The sequence below is a fragment of the Anarhichas minor genome, unplaced genomic scaffold (genome assembly GCF_050575085.1).
Source record: "Anarhichas minor isolate MPS153535 unplaced genomic scaffold, ASM5057508v1 ptg000031l, whole genome shotgun sequence".
Classification (NCBI taxonomy): Eukaryota; Metazoa; Chordata; class Actinopteri; order Perciformes; family Anarhichadidae; genus Anarhichas; species Anarhichas minor.
Genome location: NW_027466477.1, coordinates 1,930,542 through 1,953,992, shown reverse-complemented (window position 1 = coordinate 1,953,992; position 23,451 = coordinate 1,930,542). Strand labels below are relative to the sequence as shown.

At 44.7% G+C, this 23,451-nt stretch overlaps 1 protein-coding gene across 1 annotated transcript in view; it reads right to left on the bottom strand.

Moving 5' to 3' along the window:
• Positions 1-19,377, bottom strand: part of ppargc1b (peroxisome proliferator-activated receptor gamma, coactivator 1 beta) — an 86,850-nt gene extending 67,473 nt beyond the window's left edge. The window contains exon 1 of the mRNA XM_076105283.1: positions 19,268-19,377. Within this exon, the coding sequence (XP_075961398.1) occupies positions 19,268-19,348 (81 nt within the window). The 5' untranslated portion in view covers positions 19,349-19,377. The remainder of the gene's footprint in view (positions 1-19,267) is intronic.
• Positions 19,378-23,451: the final 4,074 nt, after the last annotated feature.

Below are 23,451 nucleotides of genomic sequence, written 5' to 3'. Positions count from 1 at the left end.
CTCCAAATCACAACAACAGTCTGCTGCACTGACGCACACAAAAACACAGCTAATAAAAAAAGAAAGCTAGAAATGTTCCCAATCAAAGAAAAGCCTGAAAACAACTTACAGAAGCAAGAGATCACATCGTGCTGACATCGGAAAATATACAGCAGAGGAGAGGAGAGGAGAGGAGAGGAGAGGAGAGGGGAAGAGAGGAGAGGACAGGACAGGAGAGGAGAGGAGAGGAGAGGGGAAGAGAGGAGAGGAGAGGAGAGGAGAGGAGAGGGGAAGAGAGGAGAGGACAGGACAGGAGAGGAGAGGAGAGGAGAGGAGAGGGGAAGAGAGGAGAGGAGAGGACAGGAGAGGAGAGGAGAGGAGAGGAGAGGAGAGGAGAGGGGAAGAGAGGAGAGGAGAGGACAGGAGAGGAGAGGAGAGGAGAGGGGAAGAGAGGAGAGGAGAGGAGAGGACAGGAGAGGAGAGGAGAGGAGAGGAGAGGGGAAGAGAGGAGAGGAGAGGAGAGGAGAGGAGAGGAGAGGAGAGGAGAGGAGAGGAGAGGAGAGGAGAGGGGAAGAGAGGAGAGGAGAGGACAGGAGAGGAGAGGAGAGGAGAGGAGAGGAGAGGGGAAGAGAGGAGAGGAGAGGAGAGGACAGGAGAGGAGAGGAGAGGAGAGGAGAGGAGAGGGGAAGAGAGGAGAGGAGAGGAGAGGAGAAGGGGAAAGGGAAGCAAGGAAAGAAGGGAAGGAGAGGAAAGGAGAAGGGGAAGGGGAAAGGAAAGCAGGGAAAGAAGGGAAGGGAAGGAGAGGAGAGGGAAGCAAGGAAAGAAGGCAGGGAGAGCAGAGGTGAGAAAACAAACAGGGTTTAAAGAATGAAGAGAAATGAGGATGAGAGGAAGCGAGAGAGAAGCCACGATGGAGGAAGTCAGTGACGAGTGAAAAGAAGAGGAGACAAAAGGAAACAAGAGGGAAAAATAGGGAACGAGACCAAAACATCAACAGTGGTATCGATGAATCAACAGAAAGCCGGAGAGGATTTAAGAGATTTTGCCTCCACAAACTGCAGGAGAGCAGAGATCATCTCTCACACAAATACACACAACTAAACAAACACTTCTAACACAATGCAGCAACCCCTGGAGTACCAAGAATCACAGTGTGTGTGTGTTTGATTGTGTTTGATTGTGTGTGTGGCCTCCCCGCCGCACTGCAACCCACGTGACGGAGAGACTCATGCAGCAGCAGAGCCATATTAGGTAGAAGAGAGAGAGAGAGAGAAACAAAGACGAAGAGACATCGACTTTGTACTGCGACCTTTGACCTCCTGGTTTATCTCTAAATACAGCTCTGCAGAAAGTGAACCTGCTTCTGAGAGGCGTGTGTGTGTGTTTGTGTGTCACTGCAGCTGTGGAGAGTACAAAAAGCAGAATATATGTGTGTGTGTTCGTCATCAGGCACGGGCTTTGAACTTCCCAGCTGTCCCATCAAAAGATCTGCTTCCTCTCTTCATCACACACACATACATGCTTTTATTTTGCCATTATGTTCTGGCTGACCCACAAAAAAAACACACTGAAACACACACACACACACACACACACACACACACACACACCAAGTTAAGACGGAACATTCGAAATGCTGTTTGTACACAAACCGCTCGCAGACACAATGTCCTCTTGTATTTTGCCATCATGGCTGTTTGTCCACACACACACACCTTTTGTCTGACCATATATGATTAACTACATGAAGCAGTACTACCACTGCAATCTTATGAATAAAGACCAACTGCCACATATAACTGAAAGCCTACGAAGATGAGTTCACAGTTCAAAATCTAAAATATCTTCATAAGAAATCTGATTAGCTGTTTCTCATTTTTACAAATACTGATTTTTTTCCACTTAATCAACTAATAGTTTGAACAATTAAATGACAGAAAACAGAGAAAGAGACAAGCAACAGTCCAACTCCTGAAGATATTCCAGATAAAACGTCTTTTATGCGTTTCTCTCCTCTTAAAGGTAGCAGCTGCTTTGATAATTGTCCCTCGCTGTCACCATGTCTGCAGCAAATCTTTCACCTGGCAGGCTGGAACTGGCCTTCACACACACACACACACACACACACACACACACACACACACACACACACACACACACACACACACACACGTATAGCTGAGGTAGCTCTGAAAATGTCGCAGTTAATAACGGGCAGGGCGGGACAGACAGCTGATGCGAGACCTTGTGCGTTAGTGTGTGCACGTGTGTGTGACCATGTTTATAGCGGCCGATCGACCTTCACGCCACCACCTCATTCTGTTACCACACCACACCCTCGGTCCCCCTCTGTCTTTCTCACACACACACACACACACACACGCACTGTTTTTTTTTAATGCGACCCCCGACCCTCAAATTGTGGGTGCGTAAAAGCAACGTGCTGAGGTTCAAAGGGGAAACCAGACAGATGTCTGACTTCCGTGAAGCGGGATCGTTCCAGCCATGAGCGGAGCGTCACAACGGTTTCTCTCGGGCACACGAATTTGCAAATTTGTGGGTGTTTGACGAGCTGTAAAGTGTGCAACTGTCTGTGTGTGTGTGTGTCTGTGTGTGTGTAGGATGTTCTTATGCAAGCGTTAGTCATCTCAGCAGTCTTGACATTTCTTTCCATTCGAGAGAAAACAGGCACATTTGCTCCCAGTCAATCATCCAACCGAGCTGGATTACTACACAACCACATACAGTAGTGAAGCATTACCGCGGTGCTGCTGGGAGACAATGTGGTCTTTTCTCAAAGACTGCAGCTAAAATGATACCTTGCCATTACTTTTTTATGGTAAATGTTTTTATATTTACTTACGAATTCAAGATTTGAGGTAGAGAATTATGTTTTTGAGGTTTTACCTTGATGGCATCTCAAATCTCGTTAGGCTTTCGTCACTAATCTTTGAGCAGCCATGTCTGAATTATTATTAAAAAAAACAAACAGGTCAAGTCTCCTGCCACACCTCACAACAGCGCTAAAAAAAGATTGGACTTTGTTTGATCTAACTGTGCAGCACAACAAAGGCACACAATAAACGGCTATGAATCTGTATTGGCCGCCTGTCTTCCTGTTGCGCAGGTGGCAACGATACAAGAACACAACCGGAGCGCTAGGAAGCACAGGACGCTCTAGAAGGCTTTTTCTCTACGCCGGTTTCCGAGGTGTTCGGCTCCTCATTCAGCTGCTGGCAATGGAACTAATGAACCGGAGCAAGGCTGCTATTCTAATGGGACCAGGACACACATACACCCTCTCACACACTCACACACACACAGGGTGATCATTCAGTCTTCCTAGTAGGCGGTCCACTACATTACCAGACAATACGCGGCAGTAACACCACCCAAACACACATAAAGCCACAATGGAGAGAATGCAGGCCTGGCTCTGACCTGAGTATCAAATAGCATCACCCAGTGCTCTGACGCAGGGCGGACCGGGGCGAAACGGGGCAAAACGGGGCCTTCCAACTAGCATGATTAGCACTGCAGGGCCAACACGGGCCAACCAAGGCTCACTCATGTGAATACGTAAAAATGGTTTATTCAGGTCAACCAGGGCTAGTAGGTTTAAACCATTTCACACCAAGCATGGATTTTTCGTTTCAAATATTTTTTATTTATTTTATTTTAGGAATGCTTGTTGAATATTTGTGAGGGAGAAACAAAATTTCAGCGGATTTCCGCCTGTTGAAATATATGTTTGACCAATAAAAACCTTTGTTCCGGCTGACATCAATTAGCCACGTGCGTCGCAGCTGGGATACGATGAGGATGGTAATGTGGCTGAACGTTATATGTTAGGACAGGGCCGCAACAGCTAACGTTAGCATCAAATTTAGGATCCGATTAGTTTATGTATCGTGTAGTTAAGTTTAGCCCCCTAGACGTTCTCTGTCGAGATGAGTGTGGAGGCTCCATAAGAGGAAACTCATTGGGCCTGATGACAATGCCAATCATTTTCACCAGAAGCCGAGTGATTAGTTGTCATGCGGAGAATTTGCTTGCAGGATTTCTGTATTCCTGCCCTGCATGTTTCGCATTGCACTGGTGAGAAACGCCCTTTATTCAGTAGAATGTGAGCAATCTGAGGCTAACTGAGTCTGGTTTGCAAGACGGGAGCAACCAAGGCCATTACGGGCTGACAGAGGCTGATGCTAAGCTACTGCAAAGCTATAAAGTGCTAGCCAACACATGCTCGTTAGCGTGCTTTGCTCTGCAGGAGGAGATGAGGCTTTGCAGGGCTGTTTTTCACACAGCTTCCCACTAAAATGGCCATAAAGGGCTTACTAATTAGCCTAGTTAAAACTGCAGGAGAAACCACGGCCATAAATGGCTACTTCTCAGCCTGGACATCTACTAAAGGGCAAAATGTTGGTTTTCTAAGGCTTACTGATAAGCTTGTGGACTAACCAGAGTTATCCTTTTGATTCTGCCGTTCTTCCTTTCAGTCCTTAAAACAATAACTTTGGTTCTTTTCTAGGTGATGACAACTTTCTTTCTTTTAAAGACCCTTTAAAGCGTTTCTTTGCACTCAGTTCCTATAAATGCAATTAAAATCCCTCCCAAAAAATGCATGCAACCGATAGAAGGGTGAAGCAAAGGTCATGGTCTTTCCCTCTATTTTTCAAAATCATACCTCAGACAAATAGACCCTTTCGACATCTGCTTTCATCTGCCTCAATAATGAGACCCTTTCTTCCCTTCACTATCTCTCTCACCCACTCCCCTCACCTGTCTGTCTCTTTTCTCTACTTTCTGTCTTCCTGGCCCAATCGTCTTCCTCCCGAAATCACCTGCAGAGGAATCGATAAGCTATCAGACCATGAAGACTCCCAGACTCTCTCTCTCTCTCTCTCTCTCTCTCTCTCTCTCTCTCTGTATTTCCTGCTGTGTCAATTGACTATCGGCCCATCTCCATCTGTGACAGTCTTCATGCTCCTCATCCTGTCGCTGTGTGCTGTCGAAACCAAATCCCAGATTTGATTGACAAAACGTCCGTCAATCATTTACGGTCACTTGTACATGTCACTGTGTGTGTGTGTGTGTGTGTGTGTGTGTTTGCTGACCCGATAAACTGCTATCTCAAACCAAGCAGCTCCAAACTACAGCGATATTGAAGTGAAATGCAGCGAGAGAGAGAAAGAGGGAGAAAGAGGGAGAGAGCAATGCTGACATCGAAGAGAAAGCAAATGAATCAGAAAGAGGGTGAAAGGAATGAATACAGTAAATTGAGAGGAAGAGAGACACATTGCCAAAGAGTGAATGGGAGAGGGAATAAATGAAAAGTGAAAAGAGTGGAGATGGAGTAGAGATGGTTGAAACGGGGTCAGGCGCTGCTGAGAGAAGCAGGAAACCGAGCAGAGTTGAGGGGAAAGCATGAAGCAGTGTGTGTGTGTGTGTGGGTGTGTGTGGGTGTGTGTGTGTGTGTATGTGTGTGTGTGTGCAATAAAACAGACTGAAAGGTGTGTGATGACAGGAAATACAGGTGTGTAGCCGCTGCACAGTCTGAGAGAGGCTTTGGGCAGGAACACGCTGCACACACCACGTAGGCCTCTACACGCACAAACAGTGCTGCTGTTATTGGCAGTTTGGTGGTTTCAGACATGGCGTCTCTCTGTCGTACTGGAAATACACTGAAACCACTATCAACTAACACCGGCCTCCTGATCAATCAATAACGTACTGACTAGGGATGCGTTACGGATGAAAAAATCCCAATACCAGTACCCTTAAAGTGATACTGATACCAATAGAGTTTCATTCAATACCATGTGAATGGAAGCTCTGTCTGTTCGCGCTGTTAGCACCGTTTGCACCGTTAGCAGCCGGCTCAGACGTCTCCGTTTTCAGCGCTGTGTGCAGGCAGGCAATCCCGGCTGTATGGGTTGTAGCTGCCGGGGCTCTGGGCCAATCACGTGTCAATTAAACTGAAGAATGCTTGTGGTGATTGGCTGTGAGGGAAACCATACAAATAGCCATTTTAATCTGGGCACAAAAAGGATGGTTTTAAGGATACTTGATAATGATTTCGGGGTTATTTTGGTCGATACCCAGCACTATTACTAACTGACTCAACATAATCAAACATCTTCTAACTAGAGATGTTCTGATACCATTTGTTTCCTTCTCAATACTGATTCTGATACCTGAACTGAAGGGCAGATTGGATACCAGAGTGTTAAAAAAACAACAATATATATATCGATAAACTATGTATCATCATTATTATTGTTTTAACAGCTGCATACGACTGACCCTGTAGGTGTGATATGATTGCTGTCACTGTCATTGAAATTGTCAAGAATGAAAACTAAGGGGCATATATCTGTGCTCATATTTATTTCATGCCTCAAGATGACACAAATCACTGTGATGCATCAGCACAGATCGCTGCTCCAGCTGCTTCCACACACACACACACACACAGGTTTTCCAGAAGAACTGTGGATATTAATGCAGAGAAAACACAGCAAAGAATTCCAACAGCCAAGTGACGATACAACCAGGACATGCTGATCGGGTCCGCAGTGTTCAGACACTCTGAACAACTGCTCAGCTGTCAAGACGCTCTATTAACATTCAGTGTCCAACAGCAGGAGGAGGAGAAGGAACACGCACATATTTACACACACACTCATACAACACTCAAACATTTACCAGCGTGCACACATTAATAACTACGCTCGGCACACATAGCCCATAAAAGCTCCGTGCACATGTTCAAACACATGCTCAGACAAACGCACACACTCACCATGAAAGAATTTGGCTCATTACGGCTGTTGCATCACAGCCGCCTTGGTGTGTGTGTGTGTGTAACACAATGAAGGAGAGAGGTTGTACTACACAATGCAGCATGGGTGTGTTGATATTTTTCTGGGTGCACTCAACAAGACGCCACTTGTTTTTAATCCGCTGATGGGGATCGGATAATAACCGCCTGCCGACAGACGGAGTGAGTGAGAGAGAGAGAAACGGAAAAGTAACGAGTCACAGTTGATTGATTTGAAATAATTTCCTTATTAACCTGAACCTCCACGCTCCCAACAGCCAGGTCTCACTTTTAGTCATTACAGCATATTAATGCAAATTATTGGCTCAATCTCTGCATTCAAATGTAACCTGTTTTTGGGCAAAAATATTAGCAAACATACATTTGCGTAACATACATCAATATTAGACAAAACATTCTAAGTGGTTGCAAACCATATCTAAAACTCGTACTCACAGAGACAGGCATCTCATTGTTGGTGTTGAGCCTCTTGTTTTAATAACACAGCAGCCCGGAAGCAGGTCTGCACTCTTCATGCACGGTACGGATGCTTACATGTGCGTGTATAGCTGTAAATATGTATATGTGCATGTGTGGTGTGTACGTAATGCCATATCACCGTAGAAATGAGCACTGTGGTCACGCAAGCCTGAGCAGCCTTTGGGAAGTAGGTCAATGAGTGAAAGAGAGAGAGAGAGAGAGAGAGAGAGAGAGAGAGAGAGAGAGAGAGAGAGAGAGAGAGAGAGAGAGAGTTGAATGGAGGAAGAGGATGACGATATATAAAGCGGAAGAAGAAGAAGAAGAAATAAGAGCACACGCAAAAGGGAGGCCGGAGGGATTAGTGGCAGTGACTTACAGTTAGAAACAAGCTTTAAGGTTTACTGGGAACATGTATGCACAAGCCATGTATGGCATGAATGCTACCGTGTGTGTGTTTGTGTGTGTGCCAGTGTGTTTGCATCCAACTAATAGCCTCACCCTCTATGCTATGTGCAGGTAGAAGCCTGCCTACTTTCAACCCACACGCACACACACACACACACACACACACACACACGCACACGCACACACACACACACACACACACACACACAATCACAACAAATACACACCTCTAAACTTTCCATCGCCAACAGCTGCAGAGCCGCCTGAGCCCCATTACTGCGCGCCAACCCCGCCCTAATGTGTTTATCGTTATGAATTATCAGTGAAATGAAATCGCATTATCAGGAGACTATATCACAATCTCAGGGTTATTGCATTTTGGACTCCTACAGAGAGGCAATTTATTAATATCTGATGAGTTATTACGTTAGTCTGCGGTAACTAAGTTACTTCAAGGCTCGTAAGTGATAATCTCTGTTATTTTGGCTGGAGATTTAATCGAGATGAGATTGAACGCAACGACCGTCCAAACCCACGTGGAGATCTTATGGTAATTCTGTACATTATGAACCAATCACTCACAGGTTAATGTGCCTTTTACCTGACGAAGCAACATCTAAAAATAACAACAAATAGCTGTTAAAGTAGAGTAATGGAAGAGGAGAGGTGTGTGTGTGTGTGCGTGCGTGCGTGCGTGCATGTGCTATGCATCAAACCATATCAAATACAACTGTACTGAATGTGATAAGCCGTGCTAAAAGATTACTATGGCAAAAGTGCATGTTCACACCAGTCGGTGCTTGCCGTCCCCTGGCACTGGTTGCCACGGCTGTATGCCATGTTGGCATCTGTGTGTGTGTGTGTGTGTGTGTGTGTGTGTGAGTGTGTGTGTTGTCTTGCCCTCATGGCCACGTTCACCATGCCATGGAAATTTCCTTTAACCTTTTCTCTCATTTACACCAGTGCCCTTGAGATGCCACACACTCTCACACACACTCTCACGCACACACGCACACACACACGCACACACACACACACACGCACGCACACACAGACTGGAGGGTGCAGCAGGCTACAGTAGACATATACCAACCGTCGTGTTGAGACAATAAACAGACCTGCTTAACAGTCACATGATTATTGTGTCTACTACTGGTACTGCCACTACCACCTCTACCACTACTACTACTACTACTACTAGTAGTAGTGGTGCAATACTACTACTTTGTCTATTGCTAAAACTTCCAGTGCTACTTCTGAAACCATAACAAAACCACTATTAGGTAGTATATCAGGTAATATACTCCTACTACTACTACCACTACTGCTGCTTCTACTATTACTGCTACAATAACAGATTTCATAGACTAAAGTGAAAACCGCTGCACTTGAATGCTGCCAAAAACACAAATCCCAGCCTGAAAAACGCCCTGTCAATCATTGTGTAGCCCCGCCCTAAAGCATCCCCTGCTTTATGGTCTGTTTGACTCTAAATGGACCATAATGTACTAAATGAACATCATGCTGTATTGAAGAAGACTTGAAACTAGAGATTGAGACCATAAAACCATGTTTACAATGTTTACTGAGGTAATAAATCAAGAGAGAAGTGGAGTCATTTTCTCATAGACTTAGCTGGTTTGCAGTAAATCAGTGTATCAACAAGCTCACATCCCTGCTGCTGCATTACTCAGCAGAGGAACCGTTTAGAAACTCTGCATTACCCATGAATGCACCCTGTAATCCTTAACCTTGAGCAGCATGAGTCGTAATCACACACAATAATCCTGCTGCACCGGTGGATTATTGGGAGGGAAAATGCATACTGGTATACATCTTGGTTGGCATACCAGCTGTGTGTGTATATATATATATATATACATAAATATATGTGTGTCCCCTCTTGGGAGCAGCAGGCTATAGTGTTGGTGTCAGAAGATGTTGTGCAGTTGGATGCTTGCCGATCCATGGTCCAGACATCTTTACAACTCGATCTGTCAGACAGCTAAGTCGGGGCGAGTCCCAGCCAAAACACTGGCAAAATGTCAAGGGGGGGAGAGAGAGAGAGAGAGAGAGAGAGACAGAGACAGAGACAGAGATAGAGAGAGAGAGAGAGAGAGAGAGAGACAGAGAGACAGAGAGAGAGAGAGAGAGAGAGAGAGAGAGAGAGAGAGAGAGAGACCTACTTTGTGGACTGTGACGGCGCCCGAACCAATATCGGAGCGGCATTTACACCTCCAGCCTGCGCACAACTACCATTCATCTCCTGTGTTTTATTACAGCGCTGCAAAGTGTCAAAGTCTCAATGTTAACAACAGCAGAAAGTGTCAAAGTGCATTTTTCTTACTGTAGTAGACTTTGAACAAGCACCCTACTTTTTACAGTGGCAGATAAGTTCAAATCTCACTTTTTACAGCTGTGGACAACATTGAACCTTATTGTTCAAGTGCTAATATGAATCAGTTTATTGAAAGAAATGTGTTAAAAGTTGAGTTGGCATCCGAAAGATTTTTCCAAATTAGTGATTCAAACATGGTTCTAATTCCATTATATTAGCTGAAATGCAGCCGTGTGATTCCCTCTAAAAACAGAACGTTATACGCTGTGCAACCTTCGGATTCCCAACATCCAATCCCTCCCACGACGATGATCTATGCTTCAAATGCCACTTCCTGTACAGATGTGGAGTGATGGCCAACACCAGGCCCCCTGCAACGCTGACATGTTGCTTTTGGAATCAGCATCCCTCTCATCTCATCTGCCTCTCATCTCGGCAGATTTTTAGCAAGAGGCGCAGCACTCGGTGCGCTCTTTAAAATAAGACATTTCCCTGGTGGCTGCCCCCGTGTTAAATCAGGTAACAGAGGAGGAGAGCTTTGAAGAAATAGGGCAGCCAGCTCGCTCGGCGACCGCTGGGCCTCCGCATGCTTCCCTACAAAGCCCTGAGCTTCTGGGTGAGATTGGATTCCCTCTCCCTCAACCCCTTGCTATCTCCCACAGGTGTTGGACCAAGCTGCGGTGTGTGTGTGTGTGTGTGTGCGGGCGCTGGTGTGTGCACGTATGTGCGGTTAATGGCAAACAGCCTCGCGCTCATGTTGACACTATCAATATAGCAACAGGGTCCCTGTGATGAATACAAATTGCTCGTAAAGGTTAGCTAAGGACAGATGGCACACGCACACGCACACACACACACACATCTGTACATGTACACAAATGTCAACATAGGTGCTTGGATAAAAAGAAATGATGAGAGATGTGAGGAGGAATTCAGATGAGGGATGTATGCAGTGATCATCCCGTGCCTCTACATAGTCTTAGCACAACACAAGGCCACTTTAACCATCGTTTGAGGCAAAGAACTGAATGAGACAATCAATGTGTTGATTTTTGAACCTGAATGACAATATTTACACAGAAGCAACACAGAAAGCATCCAAAGTGTGCCGACTACAGGACAAGAACAAAAGGCTGTAGAACATGAGCACATTATCATGTTGGGTGTGGGGGGGGGGGGCGGAGCAAACCTTTGTTTTGGGCCCCTTTTGGGCTCCACTTCCTGCCATCTATGCGTAGTGTATTCACCCTGTTGCACCCAAGTCCACCACGAGCACAGTGCTTTGTGTGCCTAAAAGACCGACAGATGGTTTGTTACACAGAACCATCTGAGAAGTCCTCGTAAGAAACTGTTTGAAAGAAATATACTTGCCAGGCGATTGGATGAACCACCTGTCAATCAAACTCTTGCTGAATTGAGTCGGGAAAAAGACTGAGAACATCTTTTTAATGGAGAAAAAGCTTTCGGGGCAGTTCTTTGCTCTTCTTTCAATGAAGAAATACTCTGAAGTTGTGATATAACTGATGCTATTGCAGCATCTATGCTATCCCAATATGTTCTCTGTTATAGAAGCATTTCAAAAACAGCAAAAGTTATCCGTGTAGCGCCCACAGCGGCAAGCGCAGTCATTTATCCCAATGTCACGGGCAAGATGCTGAACCTGCTCGCCGCCAGTGAGCCGCAGAAGTTAAAACGGAATGCAAATGATGTTTTAACCATAAATAACCAAAAATGATGAATTCACTATGATCCGCAGTGTCTGAATGTGGCATAAAGATGATGAGGTGATAAAAGTGAATCACAGCACTGACTGTAAAGTATGTAATCTGTGTTGAAACTATAGCCTAGAGAGAGAGAGAGAGAGAGAGAGAGAGAGAGAGAGAGAGAGAGAGAGAGAGAGAGAGAGATTTACATCCTCACATCCCACTCTGGTTTGAGTCATAGCGAGAGCGGCAACAACCTGGAACATGGTGCCGGAGCGAATAGATTTTCATATAAATTAAGACGGCAAAAGGCAGACGATGAATACCTAATAGTACTCTTGCTCACTGGTATCGCTTATTTCTTTTTTTCTCTTCCCCCTCTCAGCGTATCTGTTCTCTCTGCCTCTCGCTTTAAAACACGCAATGAAGCCATTGTGCGTGTTGGAGACTTTGCACGGTTGAGTGCTGCTCTGCTACTCCTCCTCAGGGGGTGAAGAAGTGTTTGGAGGATCACGGGCGGTGTGCATGCAAAGACAGGATGCAAACTGGATTGAGAGATTCTGAGGAGGCAGTTTACAGACCGGGTCCGTGTACTGATCTGAGAGCAGTTTCTTTTGCAGACACTGCGACCTCCGACTCTTGCTGTTCCCTCGAGCTGTGGCCATTTATTTCAAAGTCGTAAAAATAACGCGTAAATCATAAGCTAGTTTATGTCAGAAACGTAGCTCTGGTACAGTAGGTTCTGTGAAGGATTAGATGAATACAACTACCTGATACTTCAGGTGATGATGAAGCTAACAAAGCTATGAAAACTGTTTCTAACAGACTGCACAGACAAAGATGACAGGACCCTTGTGCTTTTCATCAGCACACCAGAAAAGATCTCAAAGGGACAAGGAGGTTACAGAGGCACGAAGAAGGGCGAGAGAAAATGATAATCTCAATTATTTTAAAAAGTGCAAAAATCATAATTCTACTTGTTTAATCCAGACTGGTGCTGCCCTAATGCCAGTGTATGAGAGTGCATGTGTGTGTGTGTGTGTGTGTGTGTGCGTGTGTGTGTGTGTGTGTGTGTGTGTGTGTGTGTGTGCGTGTGTGTGTGTGTGTGTGCGTGAGCCGTCATTCCAAGCAGGCCTGGGTGAGCAGCTGATGAATCACCACGCTATTAATTATTCAGAGACCCCTAACAGCACCACAGCACCACAGTGACCAACAGCCACAGCAGTGGCTTTAGGAGACATTACCCTCCCCAGAGTCAATTTAAGCAGCAATCACAGAGCGAAGAAGTATCCGTTTCACTGATTTAACAGTTTGCCATTCATCTGAACACACAGGAACTGCAACAACACGACACGTTTGCCGGCCATTTTCCTATCTTACTCTCCCAGATTTTGGTCAGGGGGAACATTTTGTCTAATCTGCCTGCCACAATGCCTCGACCCCCCTGACGTTTGACCCCCTCACTGTAGGCTGGCAATCTGTAACGCATTCTCACCGTGATCCACTCAAAAATAACGACATCAGATGCATGCCTAAAATTCAAATGCAGCTAATCAAAAGACGCAACAGCAGTTGCATATTTCTACACATATGCTGAGCATCCAAGCTTGTGTGTGCAGGTGGTGTTTTTGTGTGTCCGGTGCACAGTGACAGAAGGGACAGGTGAGTCACGACGAGACTGCAAGATGAACACATCGCACTGCAGCAATGCACATCACGACTCAGACGGACAGAATAGGCACACAGAGAAGGATAGCGGCACGGAATTTGGGGATAAAACAGGGAATGACAGATAAAAGAACGTGGACGGAGAGGGAAACGTGAGAGTGTCTGTCTGTCCGTCTGTCCCTAGCACGGTGCAAAGCCCAGTCACTGCCAATAACACCCGTATCCATCACTCTCAGGTGGAGCTTCAAAGCCCCGTTATTTATACACCTGTCTGCCTGCCTGGCTGTCTGTGTGGATCCATCACTCTTCTCTGTCACTGTCCAATTTGACTTGGATTTATTGGGCCCCGTCCAGAAAGCGATGTGCCTTCCAGCTTGCAGACTAGATGCATTATCAGGGAGGGTTATGTAAATCAGAGACTGATGAGTGAGCGTTACTGTTTCATTCAAACCAATAACGATGATGGGAGATACTTCATAATCATATGCCATGGAGAGCAGAAAACATATGTATTTACATTAAAAAGCTCAATGTGGTCAGTGAGCGACCGTTTGACTTCCGGTCCAAATAGCCAAAGATGAGAGCTGACCGCCTGCTGTGTAGGAACACATGCCCACACACACAGTCTCACACACACACACACACACACACACACACACAGAGGCTTCATGGTTATAGGATAGAGTGCTGACTGGCAGTATGGGGCTCTATAGGGCTACACAGGAGCACAGTAATGGCTTTAAGCTTTATTAAGTTTTCCATTTGGTACGTGTAGGCATCGTTTCAGAGACGCAATTAACATTTTAAACACTTGAGAGCTGATTAGTTTACTTTATAATAACCTGTAACTTGGGGCACAGAGGAGGCAAACATGGAAGCCAGTAAATGAGTAATTTGTTGGTGTGTGGGAAAGTTTTTCCAATTACTGATCTATTTCAATTTTCAACTCACAAACTCTCTCAGGCTGGGACTGCCCACTTATGTGTGTGTTTTTTTATCACACCCTTTCAATTAAGTGTTCAGTTAATGAAATGTTGATGAAAAGAAAGCAACTGTTCCGATGATGCAGCAGCTTTATATCGCAGAGTCCATCAATGCTGTCAACATGTTGACAGTAGAGCAGTGGAGCAGGATAACTGGGATGCACATTTGGATAAAACTGTTATAATCCTTGTAAAACTGGTGCAACTATTTTTACTTGACTTCCCAACCCGAACAGCACTTCAAAAATAAACTCGACGCAGAAAGAAAATGATTTCAAAGCACATGAGGTTCATGTGTGTCGCGTTGCGTTCCGATCCAAGAGGTAAATATGTGCGTTTGGAAATGGGAACCGGGAGAATCCACATTGTTTGACGCATGTAACTTTCTCTTCAAGGTTGCTTCACTGCAACACTGAAAGGCAAAGTAGATAATATTTTACAGGCCTGCGCCCTGTGGCTGGTTGTGTCCTGTTACAGCAGGATATGGTGACTGACGTTAAGTCGGCCTGATCTTCCCAGAGTCGATCCCCCGGATGGACCCAGACCGGCCCTAAACACCCGGGTCAATGATTAGCACTGAAACAGGCCTAGGAGTGCACCTGCAGTCTGCCGCTCTGAGAACAGCTGACTGTGACTATGTCACCACCACACTTGACACGGTTTCCTGCTCCTGCGATTACTGATCAATTTCACCAATAATCCATTGCAGCGTTTTCTTAGCTTTTATCTCGATAAGCTACAATGTAGCATCGTGAAACTACAGCATGATCTTTGCTTCTTACATCCGACATATGTGGTATCAGTAGTTTATGCAACTGTGTTGAAAAGCTGCACAAACCAGAGATGCACTCGACTGAAAACCACACGTTTGTTGTTAGATTGCAGTGTATATAAATCAAAGAGCGAAGGCATCGCTGACGATCACTTTGAAGAGGAATATTTGCAAAACCAAAGACATCGTTGTGGACTTTAGTAAAACATTACATCCACCTCTGCCGAGGCACCGGCTCTCCTCATGGAGAAATTAGTACTTAGCCTTAGTTAAGAAGAAACTGAGCTTTGATAATGAGTCTTTTTTTTACGTGAACAGGGTGATGAGTGTGCTTCCTTACAGATGCATTACACATTTGGTCAAAGTGGCCAGCAAAAATCACTGGTAGGCTGCAGCCTTTCTTGTCATTTAACCGACATAATCACATGGAAAGCAGACAATTTTTGCAAATGGGGGCCAGAAATCGCAACAGGTTCTAATTTTCATGGATTCTATGTGCAATAAACCCACTAAATGTAAAAATGGTATCATAAACTGCCTCTGAAATACAGGAAGATAGAAGAAGGACATGTTAAGAATGAGAAATTACAGTAAGCATGTGTACTGTATGTAAGTGTAAGAGTGAGAGACTGTACGACAGAGAGAGAGAGAGAGAGAAGGAAGCGGTCGATGTTAGGAGGAGGGGGGAGTGACTGCCTGTCACTCCTCTACGTCACGGGTAACGCCTCCCTCCCTCCCTCCCTCCCTCCACTACAACTCACATGACTGCAGTAGGCCTGTTCTGTAACTCCAGTCACGAGGATAGAGTAGTATTACAATAACCAGCCGGCAGGGGCGAGCTGCATAGACACACACTGAAAGAGAGAGAGAGAGACCCAGAGAAAGCCAGCCAGCCCTAATAACCCTGAGTAAATATTAACATTTTAATGCTGCTCTTGTAGAATAGATAACCTTATCAGACTACACATGAAAGAAAGAAGTTAAGCAGTGATACAATGTGAGATTCGATTTTCTTTCTCTTATCTATACTACTGTATCTTCTTCCCTCTGTGGCACTCCAGGACTTTGCAGCAAACGAGCACTACGAGCATGAGAAGAAAGAGCTATACGAGCTAATATACGAGCACGCATGCATGTTTCTATATGCGTCTTACTCTTCATCAGCGTCTTCCAGCTCTTTTCCTGAAGCTATACGTTTCCATTGAACGAAAAATTCAAAAACACAAGAGTTTTATGGACTACCATTCCATTCCATCCAATGGAAATAGTCCAGATTTCCGCCTTTCTTTGGTATCTTTGGAAAGGCTGAGACCTTCACTAGGAGTTTAAATAAAGTTCTGTTTGTTTGAACAATGTTTGGCTGCACAGCGCGACTTTGTAATGGCTGTCCAAGCTATGGGCCACCACGACGCGGCGACCTCCGGTTCTGAAAAAGTGAAGCCAATGCGGAACTCCACCCTCAGGTTTCACTTCTGGTTGCCAAAAACCACAGACGACGATGGCCTGAAACCAAGACGGCGACGGCCAAAACACCGAACTCCAGGCTTCAAAACCGTAGCTCACAAACGGCGACGTCACGTTGACTACATCCACTTCTTATATACAGTCTACTGCCACCACTTGTCAACAGTTTGAAGGTATATTGATTAAGTGCAGACACGTTGTAGGATCTTACATTATGTCAACATATTGAGATGGTATACGAACATCCTGATGTCATAGAAGATTAATAAGGTCACACTTATATAGTTCATGTCCCCGTAGGAATATTGTGGTGATTTATACTAATACCAAAATGTAAAATAAAACCAATGTATGAACTCAAAAGACATTCAATATGTTCCTACAAGTAAATTATAGGTGTGTTTTAGTTGAGTGATGTCATAGGACGGGATGAAATATTGATGTAGAATGTCACTATCTAGTTATATCATACTGTATGATATTACTACGATGAGTTGTCATATTGTTAGCTCCTTTATTATGGGATGTTATGGTGCATTTATTTCCTCATTTACCTGTTAGATCTGTCTGAGTGTGTACTGTGTGTGCGTGTGTGTGCTTGTGTGTGTGTGTGTGTGTGTGTGTGCGTGTGTGTGCTTGTGTGTGTGTGTGTGTGTGTGTGTGTGTGTGTGTGTGTGTGTGTGTGTGTAATGTGGAGGCGCATGTCATTGCTGCACGTTATAAATAGCACACTGTCTCCCTGGATCCCACCACCACACACTGAATTAACCTGCTTAAGATGCCAATCAGCTGTGACAGATCCCCCTCCACACACACGCACATACACTCAACCCCCACCCTCTGATGACCGTGCAATCACAGCAATACAGTACCAATCAACAAGACGCAATCTTACGTCACACAGTGATGGAGAAACACCGAGGGTCCTGTTTTCCGATGACGTTTTATAGGATTTATAGGTTTATGTGCACGCGATATATTTCGGAAGCGCGACTCTACAAGCAGGACGATGGAGATTTGAGCTGATACTTTGGGATCTGCTGTGTGAGAATTAGAATTTCTCACCAAAACCCTGCTCAGAAATCCTCTCATTGAATGTTTCCCTTCGTGTATGCAACGATACATATATCATATTATACAGCCCGGAAGCCATCAATAATGTATACATTCTCTTAGAAAATTCGGCATATATTTTAGGGGCAGTGCATCACTTCATGATTATGAAATCTCCATTTCTATAAATGGAGAACACTCGCTGCCGCCCTCCGCGGGGTTCTTGAGCAGGAGATTATTCTGGGATTAGAGCCAGTTGTAGAAGTTCCCATATTTCCTTAATAAGTGCTGCTTGACGTGTGGTACACATTCATATTTAAATGAAAGACCACATGCATTCATTTAAAAAAGCAATGTATGCTTTAGGCGTTGCACATTATTGCCAGTAAGCAAGGAATCCCGGAATCGAAGCGATTTCACAAGGCAGTTTGGCGCATACATTGAAATTCGCTGCAAACTCCCTTCCGTGCGACCTCCACAGACACACTGTGGGTTAATGAACTGTCAGTCATCTCCAGCCCTTCGGACACACAGCCGGAGAATCCGCTGTCTTTTCGGTGAGCCACAGCAAACGATCGTGTGAGCCAGTCCAACGTTTTGTAACCGTTGTCGTAACGATTACGCAAACGATTACGAAAACTCAGATCCGCACCAACTTTCTCAGCTGACCTAGCCCCACTGTCTCCTCTCCATCCCATTGACCTGCAGAACATCGTCTGATCAATTGACCAATGCGAGGAAATGACAGAATGATCGGTGGGAGTTGCTGAACTTGAAATGAAAAGGCGCACCGAGCAGCCGGCAGATCCCCAACACAGAGCTTCCCCCAGTTAAGCTGACGGTGCTGTGACAAGCTGCTTATAGTGGCGTGGACACATAACATACACAGCGGGTGTTTTGCAGTGTTTCCCCCTCAAACAAACACGTTATTATAAAACCTGCTTCGAATAAATACAAGCACAATATCCCACCAGCAGAGTAACACATCAACAAAAAGGGCATACAAGTATTTTCTCTGCATGTTTTTAAAGCCAAGCTGCCCCGTAGTTCGTGGATATGTATCATAATGTCATGCCATCATAATAGTCCTTATCTAAGTCCATGCGTTCGGAGGCGCACCACGTGTCCAAGTCTCCGGCAATGAACTTCCCCTCAAGAATGCGTCAAAAGTTTCCAAAGCGCCCCCTCTGAATACCAAATAATCCTCCCCGAGCAGCGACACACCGGCCGCTCTCCGCTCCCAGCACCGGCACGCACACATTTATTCGTTTTAATCCGTCAAATTCCCTCAATTGCCCGTGGCTGATGACATTTCCTCCAAAAAAGAAAACGCACGTGAAAGCCAGACGTCAAGGCATAGTAGGCTTTCACACACACACACGCACACACACACACACACACACACACACACACACACACACACACGCACACAGACCCGAGACGCCGGGTAGCGCTGTGCCTGGTGAGATGCTGCTGACAAGCCGGGCGAAAGCTTCGCATCAACCGGGAGTAGCGCGCGCTACGGCCGGGGACGTGCAAAGATGCACCCCGGGCTGGAAAGCCCGAGGTTCGGTGCGTCCGGTGAGGCTCGGGTCTTACCTGGCTGCCGGAGTTTTCTGTCAGGTAATTGAAGACAAAGGACGAGAGTTCCTCATCTAATAGTGGAGCGCAGTCCGCCATCTTCTAGTGAATGAGGAGCCGTGGAGTCAGAGAGCGGAGTATAGCAGGCGGAGGAGGAGGAGGAGGAGGAGCAGTGGGGGAGAGCGGCCTGCAGGGGGCGCATCTGTTTACACACACAGAAAACAAACCAAGGCGTTAAAAGACATGCGGTTCGCCAAAGTGGGGTCTGGGGACCTCCAGGGGTCAAAGCAGTGGATCCAGGGGGTCCCACAATAAAATGAGGATTAATTCAACTTCGGTGTGATTGAATTAAGCAGAAATGATTTCTAAAAGATTATTCACCATAAATGTCTATTGCAAATAAAGGGATTCAAAAATAAATAATCAGGAAAGATACATGCAAATATTAATGTAATCAGTACTAACAAATGTATTTAATAGCTAGATAGCTAGATAGATAGATAGATAGATAGATAGATAGATAGATAGATAGATAGATAGATAGATAGATTTTTTATTAGATTTTATTAGATTTTATCTAAACATTCTTGTTTCCACAATGTGTTGATGTGTCATGAAAATAAAGCAATTTTGATGAAAAAATATAAAAATAAAGGTCAGAGAAACATCACACAACCACTTGTATTTTGTAGCCTCTGTGTAGTTTTCATCCAAAATGAAGGCTGTCCAGGCGGCAACCTCCGGTTCTACCGAGTGAAGTCGATGCGAAGTGTCTTAAAACTTGTATTCTCTCTAGTGTCCACCAGGGGGCGACTCCTCTGGTTGTATAGAAGTCTATGAGAAAATGACTCTACTTCTCTCTTGATTTATTACCTCAGTAAACATTGTAAACATGAGTTTATGGTCTCAATCTCTAGTTTCAAGTCTTCTTCAATACAGCATGATGTTCATTTAGTAAACTATGGTCCATTTAGAGTCAAACAGACCATAAAGCAGGGGATGCTTTAGGGGCGGGGCTACACGATGATTGACAGGTCGTTACCAGAGACGTATAAGGCGTCTCTACGTCACTCCTCCGCGATCCCAATATTGTCACTTCCATTCATCGGTTGCAAAAAAAACAACATGGCGATGGCCGTAATCCAAGATGGCACTCAAGGCTTCATAACATCAGTCCACAAACCAATGGGTGACGTCACGATGACTACGTCCACTTCTTATATACAGTCTATGGGGCAGTCGCATCCTCTTTTTTTGGGCTCATGAAGCAAATCACCTAATTTACGGATCCTGTGTTCACATTGACAAATGCAATGGCAGGTTTTAAGTCGTGTTGGCTGTATTCGTATTTCCTCCACTTCGATGCGCTCCAGTGTTATCACTCCATGTAGAAAGCTTCCACCTGTGTTAAACAATCCAAAATTTTTGCCCTTTATCAGAGCCAGAAGCTGCTGGCTAACACAGAACCAAACTGTTTCCTGATCAACTTCAGTCATCACCAGGAACTAAACGTGCCTGCTCACTCAGGACACACACTGTCTGCTCGAAAAATTCCCGTCGAGCCTCTCTGCCTTTGTTTCCAGAAGCCTGCACGGACATTAAGTGTTGGCTGTATCCTGTTACTGTTGCCGGGCAACTGCCAAACCAACTTCTGTCAGTCATTTAGCTGATAAAATTAGCTGATGCCATTGTAAAAGAAAAATCTCATCATGTACTTCAGTCGCTGTGCACTGATGCCGTGTTTCGTGTTGGGGACGGAGGCCGGACCGTTAACAGACACTGAAACTATTTTTCTCCTCATCGGTGCTTCTCCCAAAATCATAAAACCCAAATCAAACGCAATTTGCTCCAAGCTCCCTGTACACTAGATGCAAGGAGCCGGAACTTGTCGCAACGGGTTGTTTGGCTTCATTTTGTTGCTGCGTGTCTGGGATGTTTGTGTGGTGAAAACATTTCAGCAGATAATTGCAAGAAAATAAACGGTTTTGGCTGTAAAAAATAAACCAATAACTGTGTTTTGATCAGTTTCATGTCAGTGAGTCACGCAGTTTGAGAGAACACGAATGCATTAGGGGTTGAATGTGATCCCAGAGCGACAGCGAGTGAGCAGCTCAGGCAGCTTTGTGCCAACATCCTCACATTTAATTGATCCGGCTATGTGATGTGAAATGATTACAATATTCTTAAAAATATGAATCCCACAATACCTTGTGCTCAATATCACATCATGCACCAAAACTATTACAAGATTCTATCCAGATTTTTACTGTAATGTAGGATTTTACGACATTTTTTTATGGCACTCTGTGCTGTTATTGCATTAAGAGTTTCCACATTTGCAGCTGTTCCCAGAAGGGAAAATCAAGCATTAGGACACACGCATACTTGCAGCGGTGATTGTGATAATATCACTGCATTGCAGCACAGGCGTAGTCTTCTCTGTAACTGTGTGTTTGGTCAGTAAAAGGTTAACTGTCTGAGGCCATAAAACACTGACCTTAAAACAATGTGTGTGTGCTGCTGCTTCTATCTTTATGAGGACCGGTGCGTTGTAAAACTCGGAAGTGAGAACATTTCAACTCGGCTCTTATTTTGTAGTTTTGACCATTATTACAGTACACAAAAAAGGGTAATTGCTCTGGGATTGTAAAATAATTCATGCAGGAAACACGAGCAGTCAGTTTAATCAAACTGGTACATTTATTTTATTAAAAACCCAGGTTAGCGAAATAAAAAAGGTGAGATGTAAAATCATTTCCCAAATTGTCTGTTGGAAACATCCAACCGAGGATGGAGAGAGCACTAGAATATTTTACACAATTTACAAGTAAAACTACTTGTGTAAAAGTGTTCCTAGTAAGTAATGGAGTAATGGAATCAGACTGCACGTTGCTGCGTTACGTCTTCAAAAGAAAAGTTATATGATGGATCGACTAAATTAAATAATGTATTTGGGCTACATTTCCCATTTCGCAGCCTACATGAACACCCACTGATTATCAATTACACAACCGGAAGAGCACGAGACTTTCAAAATAATATATTTTTTAATAGAATTAACAGCAAAAAGAATAATAACGTATTAAGAAAACTCCACAGCAGCTGCAGCTGAGAACAGTTTTTACGCAGCGTTCAGAGTTTACGTTACATGTGTTTGTTGTTGTACACAGCTGTCACAACGTCATTCTGTGAAGCTTGAGCTTCACGTTCAAACCAGTCCACTCAGCCTCTCTGGTCCCAGTAGAACCAGTCCACTCTGACTCTCTGATCCCAGTAGAACCGGTCCACTCTGACTCTCTGGTCCCAGTAGAACCAGTCCACTCAGCCTCTCTGATCCCACTAGAACCAGTCCTCTCAGCCTCTCTGATCCCACTAGAACCAGTCCTCTCAGCCTCTCTGGTCCCACTAGAACCAGTCCACTCAGCCTCTCTGATCCCAGTAGAACCAGTCCACTCAGCCTCTCTGATCCCAGTAGAACCAGTCCACTCTGACTCTCTGGTCCCAGTAGAACCAGTCCACTCTGACTCTCTGATCCCAGTAGAACCAGTCACTTTCAGTTTTACCTGAAGTGGATTAAATAAATCGGTTTAACTATTTACTCGTGATTCTTGCCCTGTCAGATGTTATTGTGATGTTTCCCCAAACCTCAGCAAACATTATATAATCTGTATAAATTAAGGTCCAAACCATTCATATAAGAAGTACAATGTATGCTTGTTTTTTACATAGTTCTGCCATGAGTGTCATTTGATGCTACTTTAATAAAACAGAAGTAACCTCTTCCCCTTTCCTCTCGATGAGACTGCAGATTAAATATATTTAAATTCAGAATGATCTCTGTGGATCTCAGACTTTGTTCCTACGCGTCACATTGCTGCAATCGAAAGGTGCATCGAAATAACTGCTCGCTAAAGCACATTTACAGCCAAGCCTGTTGAAGGCATGTGTTCAGAAAATATCATCAACCACAGCTCGATCTCCTTATCAGATGCACATGCAATACAGGAAAGAAAGCCCGTCATTTAAAGTTCCCAACACTGTTGTGAAATGGCACACTCTTTATTTTCTGGGATAATTTAGTTGTCGGCTAAATTGAAGCTTGACTGCAGGAAACGTTTCGGTCAAAACATCAAGCGGATTTCTGAGCATCATTCCCACAGAATCACATTTTTTTTGGCACCAACAATCATACAGAGAGAAAT